We start from the raw sequence: 11,321 nt of genomic DNA on the forward strand, positions 1-11,321 counted from the left end.
GTCTGTAGAATTTTTCCTGGTATAAGAATTTAAAACAAAAATGAAATCAAAATCCAGAAAAGCATGTTTGTTGAAACCTCATGAAACCAAAAAGCTTCTTTAGCACCCAAACCCACTGTTTGAGTGGAGAGGCAGCCTACAGAATGGGAAAAGGTCTTTTCTAGATATACACAGTTTCTGACAGCGTGTTGGTGTCCAGAATAGACAAAGAACTAAAACAAAACAAAAATGAAAAAAAGCAAAAAAAAAAAAAACCACTAAACATCATGAAAGCAAATAACTCAACTAAAAAAAATTGGGGCATAGAACTAAACTTCGAGTTCTCAAAAGAAGAAATACAAATGGCCAGTAAATGTTTTTTAAGTGGCCAATACCAGTGAGGTTCCATAGACCACAAAACATTACAGGCTATTGCACTTTTTAGTAATCCTCCAGAACTTGATGCTAAGACTCTGCTGAAGACACCACATTCTTAAGTCATAGAACAGAGAAATCAAGTTGGTACTAACATGGAAGCTTCATTCCTACTGGCTAGCTTTCATAATGCTACTGGAGAAGAATAAGTCTAATCCAGTAGTTATTCCTAAAGGCTACAATGATGGCTGGCTTGGCAAGACACCCCCATAGCTTGAAGTAGCTGCTTATCTTATGTCTTCAGTCAAGAGAAGAGAGCAATGAGTAGCTCAGCTTACTTTTTAAAACTCATACAGACCAAGGGAACAGTCACCTCATTTGTAAATGAACAAACAGTGACTCCTATCATCTCAAATCACAAAAGATGTACCATGTGAATGATCTGTTTAACTATTTGCTATCCAGTGCCTATAATATTTTCACATGATGGTGTGTGTGTGTGTGTGTGTGTGTGTGTGTGTGTGTGTGTGTGTGTGTGTGTGCAGGGAACCTCAAGGCAAATTTTCCTCATCTGGGAAACAATGATCTTTCACTTGTGTACACACACACACACACACACACACACACACACACACACACACACAGTGCCTTTGTTCCATATTATTAGACAATTCTAGTTTACTAATATGCCTAGAAGTTGTATGCCAAAATTTATTTCATTTGTAAATTGGAGCTATCTGGAGAGATGATCACATTTTCTGCATGACCTCCCTTTTCAGCTCAATGCAGCTACTTTAGGGTAATGATAAATGTGCAAACCTGCAATGTGTTGTAACAGGCCCTCAAACCTTAGTAGGCCTCCAGACCATAGCACAAATGATGCTGTGATTGAAATACCATATAGGCCTAGAATTTTCTTCCAGAGGTCTTGGAAAACATTGCCTTATGCCTAATGTGTTGTTACTTTTCATTGCTTTGATAAAATACCAGACATAAGTGATGGGGATGGCTTAATTTTGGCTTACCGTATCAGAGAAATCTGTCTATCATGATGGAGAGGGCATGGAAGATTTCATGGTAGTGGGGGGTGTGATTGGAGAGAGAGAGAGAGAGAGAGAGAGAGAGAGAGAGAGAGAGAGAGAGAGAGCATGCATGCCTAAACCTAGGGCAGATACAACCTTCCAGGATTATACTTCAACAGATAGGACCTATATGTTTCAAAGATACCACAAACTACCAAAATAGCACTACCAACTGGGAACCTTATATCTAAATAGTTTCACAAACTACCAAAGTAGCACCACTACCATGCTCAGACATGAGACCCTGGGAGAAATTTCACACTCAAACTGTAATACCCAGGATATGAAAGGCAAAGGTTTACAATGGCTCTTGCTATGGCTTAGTGAAGACTGCTAACTTTATGGGCCAGAGATGTTCTTGTTTCATTTGGACCTTTCCTGCCCTGCTTATTCAACAATAAGAGCTATAATATCACCCTCATTTCTATGCTGCAAATTCCACTAGGGACTTTTTGGATACAAGTTAAAAAAATCTGACTCAGATTGGTTTAAATGACGAGGTCTATTTGGCTCATATGACTGTCGTATGCAGAGACTCACCACATCATTACATTTCAGCTTTGGCTTTGAGCTTTCTTCTCTTCCACATGTTGCTATTTCGTGACAACAAAATGACTCAAAATATTTCAAGCATCTCAGTGGCATATTGCGTCATTGGGAGCTAAAGAGAGAGACTTTGGAGTATGGGTACAACCCAAGTCACATACCTACCACTGAATCACTCTTTGTGGCCAAGAGACTAAGATGACTAATTTCACTACTATCTACATGTTCCATCTGTCAAGCTACAAACCACATGCCTGTGGCAGTTGGTCACCCCTCAAAGAAACATCTCTGGGGGACATTTTATTTGAAAAGCACACCTACATGATTCACAGGAAAATGTCTGCACCCTGACTCCCTCCCAGTTTTGCCAATGAGCCCCGTGCTGAGATATTCAGGGAGGTGGGAAGTAATCAGTGGTATTTATAGGATCACTGAAAACTAAAACTCGCTGTCATGGTGATGGTACTGGGGGATACAAATCAAAGGCCGCTTCTTCATTTCTTAGCATCTTGCAAATCTCTCTTACTCTGGTATAGACCTCAAAGAGGAAGGACAGTTCAGTAATGACTGAGGTGGAATTTCCCATAGCTCAGCATGTGGTCTGGAAGCTGCAGCTGACAGAGAAAATGCAATTTTTTTTTTTTTTTTTTTGTGTGTGTGTGTGTGTGATGCTGTCAAAAGAGATTGATGCCACTGGGTAGATAACAATGAATTGGGTGGATCTGTGAATTATTAAAAATCAGGAGGGGTGTCGGAGAAATGGCTCAGAGGTTAAGAGCACTGACTGCTCTTCCAGAGGACCTGGGTTCAGTTCCCAGCACCAACATGATGGCTCACGGTTATCTGTAATTTCTAATTCCGGGGGATCTGACTTTACGCAGGCATGAGGCCAATATGTAGTGCGAAGACATACATACACGCAAAACACCCCCACACATAAGAAAAAAAAACTTCAAAATTTTGGCTTGGTGAGGGAACCACACTGAAAATATTTTTTGTGAATAAGCCATTAGCTGTGGCTGGAAATCCACATGAGTACACCACCACTACCAACATAAGATGAGTGAATGAATCATCATTGACATTGTGTTCCTACTGTTTTACTTCAACAGACAGCGAGTCTTCTAAGCAACATTCTCTTCTAAAGGGAAAATCATTTAAAACTTACTTTCCTTATGGTCTTTACATTTTTTCAGCTCAAGTACCAATATCTGTAGCTATTTCTGGAATCAACTCCCACAGCTGTTGAATTGGACCATCCTTACTCTGTCCTATCAATTAAGATACTCATTCAAAAATAAGTATAATAACTAATGAGAGTACCATTAGTTACATTCCCTTCCAGAGTGAAAGGGAGAAGCTAAATTTCCAACCATGGTGTCCAGTTGCATTATTTCTTAGTGTCAACAAGTTTTGGAGACAGGACCAGAAATTTTAGGACAACTTTGAAGTGCATTCTCTTAGAAGCATATGTAAACATTCAGTCAAGTGTCCAAGAACTGTAAAATAGTGATGGTGGAAATATTTTCATGACACAATAAAGTTAGAAAAATTTCTTGATCATGTTGAGTTTAAAGTAGCACACATTTCCTAATTAATAAAGTGTCTATTTTTATTTGAAAGATAGAACTGAATATGGAGGCTGTACTTTATTCATCTATTTGTAATGTACATATGTTTTGCTTGTGTGTGTGTGTGTGTGTGTGTGTGTGTGTGTGTGTTTGTGCATATGTGCATAGAAACCAGAAGACATTTGTGGGGTCCTCTTCTATCACTTTCTTTATTTTATTCCTTTCAGCTATGGTCTCCCTGAATCTGAAGCTTGTGTGCTTTAGCTAGACTGGCACTTGGCAAGCTCCAGTGGCCCTCTTGTCTCCACATTCCCTGCAACACTGGGGGTTCCAGGCACAGGTGAAACCACATCTAGCTTGTTGCATGGGGGCTGGGATCCAAACTCAGCTCCTCAGGGTTGTACATGATAGGCTGTTAATCTCTGAGCCATCTCTCCAGACCCTGGTTTGCTTGTTGAACACCTAATTGCAATATCATTTGACGAACTGTAACCTATTTTGAATGTGTCAATATCTGCCAGTGCTTTGTGAAAGGCATCAGAATATTGTAAGCAGAAGAAAAACAAGATTACAGGCTTGTTTAATGATATGCAAATGCCGTTAAATTAAAACATGATGACATCAATGTTCTTTGGGGAGAATGGATTTGAACAACTCAAAATAACAGATGCCAGTTTGTGTGTGCTGTGATCTAACAATAATGAATTAAAAATTAAAACTGCATATATATTAAATTGCATCTTGAGTTCTACACAGTAATTTCATAATAGCAGGTTCACATGCAAACTGCCTACAGTTGAAGTACCTTACACACACACACACAACACACACACACACACACACACACACACACACACACACACACACACACACACGGAGAGAGGGGGTATATATATCCATGAATCTTATATTTATTCACTTTATTTGTATCACTGAGTGGTGATATATTTTATGATTTAGTAAAGCTTGCTTGAGGGTTCAGGATACAAAGCCAGCCACAAGCTATAGAGGTCAGGCAATGGTGACACACACCTTTAATCCTAGAAGCCATAAAAGCTAGCCATAGAAGGTAGGCCATGGTGGTGCACACCTTTAATCCCAGGACTCATGAGACAGAGGCAGATGGATCTCTCTGAGTTCAAGGCCATACTGGCCAACACAAGAGTGAATCAATTTAAAAGAGAATTAGAGCTCATGCCTTTAATCCCAGACCTAGAGAGGTATATAAAAGACAGGATCCCGGTGTCTCAGGCTGCATTCTGAGAATTTGTCTCCAGTCATGTTGAGGAGAGGCAGCAGTCTGAGGCTTGGGGGAGAGCTTGTGGAGACAGGATCAACCCTTTTAGTTGGAGGTAGAAGGAAGAGCTAGTGGCCAGCTGCTTTGCTTCTCTGATCTCCAGCCTGAAGCTTGATCCCCAATATTAGTATCTGGGTCTTTTATTTAACGTGTTACTTGAGTGTCTTTTTCTGCATGTATGCATATGTACCAGAGGTGTGCTTGTGCCCATGGAGGTCATATGTGGGCATAGCATACTCTGGAACTGGAATACAGATCGTTGTGAGCTACTATGTAGGTACGTGGGAATAGAACCCAGGTCCTTTGCAAGAGCAACAAGTACTCTTAACCACTGAGCCAGCTCACTAGCTCCTATACCCATGATAATAGAGAGGTTAAACCATTTTACCTATATTCTCTTACACCTGGAACTCACTAATTTTAACTAGCTTGGTAAAAACCATTTGTGAAATGACATGTGTAGTGTAAAGCAAGTCAAAACACCCACAATTCATAACCCAGCTTCTTAGAAAGCAAAGGAAAGAATATGGGCGTGTCCTCCCTTTTACCTTTTTAATTTCTTGTCATGGGAGGTATTTGCTATTTGCTTGGATAAGAAAATACATCATAGGTCAGGCTGGTTTGTTAGTGATAAGAGAACACGGGCCTGCAAAATTCTGTGGTAGAACACAGTTGACCCCTAGTGGTCACAAACTGGACTACCCCCACTCAATAACGAATGTACCAAGAGTCAGGACTTTTCAAAGAGAGAAGAAAAAATCTTAACTGCCATATCATTTCTACCTCACCCAATATCTCACCTGCTTTTGTGATTTCTAGATATTTCTTAATATCAGGTGAACTCAGATAATGTATTTAATTATACACAGCTTATCTCCATGTGCTCCATCGTTAATGTTAAGGAATACAAAAAAAATTGAAATTACAGTGCTCAAATATCTTTTTTTTAAAAAAAAAAAAACTTGAATTAGATTTTATGCTCGGAAGAAAGAATACTTTGAAAATATAGCTGGTTTTCCTATTCGTAAAACATGATTGCCTCCTTCCAGAGGCGTCTACCTAGGAGGTGTAAATAAACAACTTACTTAGAGCTAAATTTTCTAGAATATTATAAGGAAAAAATTGAGACAGACATTTCCTTAAAACAACCCCCTTAGCCAGGTGTTGGTGGCGCATGCCTTTAATCCCAGCACTTGGGAGGTGGAGGCAGATGGATCTCTGTGAGTTCGAGACCAGCCTAGTCTACAAGAGCTAGTTCCAGGACAGGCTCCAAAGCCAGAGAAACCCTGTCTCGAAAACCCAAAAAACAAACAAACAAACAAACAAACAAACAAACAAACAAACACAATTCCCTCATCTGGGGGAGACAGAAAGTGGGGAAGAACTGGGAGGAGTGGAGTGAGAAGAATTAATACAAAGAAACAAGGAATGTGGTAAATCGACATGTTACAAAATAAGATGTGTCTTTGGGAAAAACAAAACCCCTGTGGGTGAAAACACCCTAGCATATACATTGTATATTTTAATTTTGTTCAATGTGTAGAATAGAAAATAAAGCATGGTGAGAAAGAAACAAACAACCCCCCCCCTACAGTCACTTTCAGTGAGAAAAAAGAAAGGACATAGAAGAATATTTAAAATGTTTCCTTCAGATTCTGATTGCTAAACAAGAAAATCCAATGAACCCAATGACACATTACTTTAGCTGTTAAAAAGATGACTTGTGTTTTGTTAGTTGGCATTAGACATTATACAAAAAGGCACACACTCATGCTAAAAGGGCTACAAGGACTTTTTTTCTGTCTGTTTTCAGGAGATGGAGCAAGTTTGTGTCTATGCATTTGTATTCCTGTCTCTGTTTCAGGAATTCTTTTGATTTCATAATGGGCTCCCACATAAACAAGTCTGAGATCACTTATCACAATGCCTTCTTGGGTCAGCAGTGCTACAGTAGCAACTGTTACCATAGCAACTGGGAAGGGTTTAGCTAGGAGAGAACAGGGTCTTGAGCATGGATAAGAGAATGATGAGAGTGGGATTGGTCAAAAAGAAGCTCCCAAAATGAGAGAGATGATGAAGAAAGATAAAGAGATACCCATGTGCTCCGTTATCACTGATTCTATTTTGAAACCAAACTCATCTAACTAAAAAATAAAGAAGCTTAACAAAGTCAACAGAGGTAACTGGTGAGTAGTGACTTATTCAATCATTACAGGAGAGACACCCAATGTTCTTGGAAGACTTCTGTTAGCTTAACCAGAGAGTAAAGGAATACAAATACATCACTTTGCACAAAAAGATTTGCTACAGATGTCCTCAGGGAGACAATGTTTAAAGTTGTACAAAACAAGGAGTTAATTTCTATGTCTTTTACAATCCCTTTCTTCCATAAAGATTTCCCAAATAAGGTAGGGAAAATGGTAGTTAAAACAACAACAACAACAACAACAACAATAAAATCCCAAACAAAACAAAGAAACCCCACCTGCAGGTAGTCTCTTCTCTGGCTTTCCAAAAATGTACATTTTGTTAAAAATATCAATTTGGAAAACAAAACAAAACAAACAGTCACATATGCAAATAAATTAAAGTGGATATCTACCTGTTGATGCCTTCAGTGTGTCCCCTAGGGGTGTGGAATGCCCAGGAACTGGCACTATTGAAAATTTCCCACAGAACCAGAAAACACAAAGGACCTTGAATTGCCTTAATGCCAGTGTCTAACCATCTGGAGAGTATTACAACCGTGTCTTGAGCCAGCTCTAATTGATTCTCATTGCTATTATCTATTTCTAGCATTGTATCAAAGTGCTTCTTCTTAGGTCACTATCCACAGTCCTGACCAGCATAGGTGCCACTACTAACAGCAGTGACCATTGTCCTCCTGTCTACCTGGTGAAAGCAGGTGCTGTGATGGACACACACACACACACACACACACACACACACACACTGTTCCTGCAAGCTTTAGGGAAATCATCAAAATTTCCAACAACTTGTCAGTGAAAGAATTGGCTTTCTAACCAAGGTGTTTTGTCAAAAACTACCAGGTAACTATGGCTGGAAGCTCTTTTTCCTCCCAGAAGGACTTTCAGTTTGATGGAGGAAATCTTAATGAGGAACTCTGGAAGTCTTTTTAAAGATTCAAAGGTTAACGTTTCAAGGCTGGTTGCATTCAGTCATGTCTAGAGTGCTCTGTTCTAAATCATATGAGAAATCTCCTGATTTTTCATCGCCTTGCTCAAAGGTTGCTAGCAGGCTTTGATAGACTGGATTTAGGTAAATTAACTCTACAATCTGCTAAACCAGCATTTTAGTGTTAATTATCTAATTATAATGTTCTTGTCAGCCATCATGCAAGATTTTGTCATGTCTCTTTAAATAACAGACTAAAGAAAAATCCTTATCAAGTTTCTATAATGTATCAGTATAATTACTATCTGAATTATACTTCCAGATGTATAAATTGGTGATTAAACTCTCATTCCCCCTATTAACCTAAACCCAACAACTGTATTAATTTTTCACGCATAAAGAAGGAAGTTATTTTAGAAAGTATTTTTAAAATATCATAAAGGCCAAGTCAAGTCTGGAAACCAAGTCAGGATTCTGGGTTCAAGGTCTGAATCTTCCTGAACTTGAAGTCACTGGATCTACATTTGAGTCTTAATATGTGGTCAAGAAATTAATTCTAGACTTTTACCTTTAAATGCATTTTTACAGGCCACCAATCACTTAACCAAAAATTAGCCAAGCAGTTCAAATGATTTTAGCTAGTCTTCATTTTAATACTCTAGTTTTTAAGCATATATGTGTCTTAGAGTGCAGACAGAATGTATTAACTCTATGAAAGCATTGTGAGCAGAAAAATGAATGTTAGTGCCTGGATAAACGGCACCAAGGCAAGGCAGCTTTCCTCGGTGTGCACATTTCATCATGAAAGACCAATGGAAAACTACTGCCACATACGCACACATTCTAAACCAAGCATATCAGTCCTTGTGATTATCAAGCTTTTGTTTCACAGCATATAGCTCCAATGTGGTATCAGGACACTTGCCAGCTGATCATTTCTTCAAAAGGAGAAAGAATATAAAGGAAAGAGAAGAAAGAGAAGGAGTAAAGGGAAAAGTAGGGTAGAAAAACACCTTCAAAATTCTTTTGTTAAAAGAAATGACTGCCCAGTGCCAACCTAAAACTATGAAGAGTAAATTCTACCATGAAGATTTGAAAAGAATATATCAATATTCTTTACATATTCTAAGTCATAAAGGAAGCTTATGGGTGTAAGCTTGCCTACAAATATCTATTTGCCTGGATGGAAACTAATATCAGTTCCAACTATCATGTATGCACCTATAAATTCAAAGAAACCAAGATCGAAATACAAAGTCCATTTTCTTTTACCTTATGTGGCTCAGTGACTAGCTTCCTAAATTGATGTAAACTTCACGAAGGCTCACAAGAACATTTCTTTAAAAGCCTCAATATTATTAGTAAATGGATTAGCTATAGTATTTACATTTGTTAGAGACAGGTTTATAGACATGAGAGAACTGGTGGCTGATAGTCTGAAAATCCGAAGATAGAACAACAACAAAGTCATACCCATCAGACAGAATGGCCACCAATTTAAAGATTAACACTTTACATGCTTCTTAGGGGTTATAGTGTACAGACAAAGAGAATTTCTACCAAGGATGACCCCACGTCATTAGAAAATAACACATTTTTACACCTTATTTAATAAAAGTCAATGTGGGAGTTGTGCAATGGACCTTAGGAATATTTCCACTGGGGTAGAAGAAAGAATTCACTCAGAACACTTGGTCCTCCTATGCCAGACTTCCTTTCAAAAGTATAGTTTTTATTATATAATACCATGCAATTTAACCCGCCTCCTTTTTTTATTCTATGATCTCTAATTCTACAGTATCTCTTGTGGACACAGAAAGTATGTCCCTTTTTGGTCCTTGTGGTCTATTGTGTTTCCTAGTACACAATTTTAATATGTTCCACATATCAGCTCTCCCCGTTTCAGTCACAAAGCAGTAGAGAATTGGATCAGCGACACAGTTTAGACTGGTCAGTGCCACTGTGATTCTGTACACCGTAAACGTCTGCTTCCCAGACTTGCTACTGAAGTTCATATTGCGCTCTAAAATGCAGCGGATGAGCACCATCACATGGAAGGGGGTAAAGCACAGGACGAACGTCAACGTGATGCTAGCAAGCAACTTTATGATCCTTCTCTTTTCGCTGTTTTCCGTGGCCTGGTTGTGCTGCACAGCTTGGTACACTTTATGGTTGCAGATCATGATGGTGATCAAAGGGACTGCATAGCCCATGCTCGTCCTAAACAGGTTGAGGTTGATCTGCCAGTTCTCCAGAGGGTATTTGTCATAACACAGGGTGAAGTTAGACTTCTCCTCATCACAGTATTCGACGCTAGTCTCATCTTTCCACAGAAGGATAGAGTTAAAGATGGATTCCAGTATCCAGATAGACAGGCTGGTCACGAGTGCAAATCTTCTCGTTCTTAGAAAAGAAAACCTCAGCGGGTAGACAACCGCTAAGTAGCGATCCAAGGCAATGCAGGTGAGGAACGCCGTGCTGCTGTAGAAGTTCATGTATGTGAAGAAAACGCTCCCTTTGCATAAGGCGGGAGAGAAAGTCCAGTTGTCTTTATTCCATGTGTAACTGATCCACAGAGGCAGAGTCAACGCATACAGCAGATCCGACAGTGACAAACTGAAGAGGTAAATTCCTAGTTCATTTTCCTTCTTTGCTTGCAGGAAGGATACACACAAAGATCCAACGTTGGCTGGGACGCTGACAATAAACACAAATATGTAGACCACTGGGAACAAATAGTGATCTAGGTCATGCTGTTCTTCAACACATGTGCTGTTCATGGTCATTTTTTTTTTTTTTATAGTGGCAATTACATCACTTCTTAGGCTGTAAACAGGAGAAGAAACCTTGCCTGCTTCTAAGATTTCAATGTTATATTCTTTTTTTTTTTTTGCTAGGATTTTTTTCCTTGGTTTTTGAAGTTGTAATCAATTCATCAATGCATTTAGAGAGTGGGTACAGATCAAATTTTTTTTCACATAGACTCTCACCACCAGAACTCAGAATCCAGGCTCCTGAGGGGGGTGACTTAGAGCAGTGAGCTGAATTTAACCATCAGAAGTCTTTGTGCTCAATATCATGGGCTGCTTAGTTTTCTCGAAAGGTCACTCACACCCTCTCAATTTGTCCTTTTGAATCTTACAGGAGATTGGAGATTGGTGCAAATATGAGGGCGTGGATTTTATTTTCATACACTTTGGCATCCTTCTAAAAGTGTCCTGTTTCTGTAATGAAAGATGAACCAGAACAGGTTAGATACTTATAAGATATATAACCTCATTGCCATCATGATTTTGAAGCAGCCATCTTTCATTTATTGAAAATATCAAGTATTTT

The 11,321-nt window shown here is 39.0% G+C and overlaps 1 protein-coding gene across 1 annotated transcript; it reads right to left on the reverse strand.

Annotated features, from left to right (window-relative positions):
- Positions 1 to 9,757: 9,757 nt before the first annotated feature.
- On the reverse strand, positions 9,758 to 10,771 carry Gpr65 (G protein-coupled receptor 65). The gene has a single exon (XM_035444883.1). It carries the CDS (start codon positions 10,769 to 10,771, stop codon positions 9,758 to 9,760), a length of 1,014 nt encoding a protein of 337 aa, XP_035300774.1.
- Positions 10,772 to 11,321: the final 550 nt, after the last annotated feature.

This window comes from Cricetulus griseus, chromosome 5 (assembly GCF_003668045.3).
Source record: "Cricetulus griseus strain 17A/GY chromosome 5, alternate assembly CriGri-PICRH-1.0, whole genome shotgun sequence".
NCBI classification, from domain to species: domain Eukaryota; kingdom Metazoa; phylum Chordata; class Mammalia; order Rodentia; family Cricetidae; genus Cricetulus; species Cricetulus griseus.

What these genes read in the sequence shown, in the direction of transcription:
- Gpr65 (XM_035444883.1), bottom strand. Translation starts at nt 10,771, where the DNA reads ATGACCATGAACAGCACATGTGTTGAAGAACAGCATGACCTAGATCAC.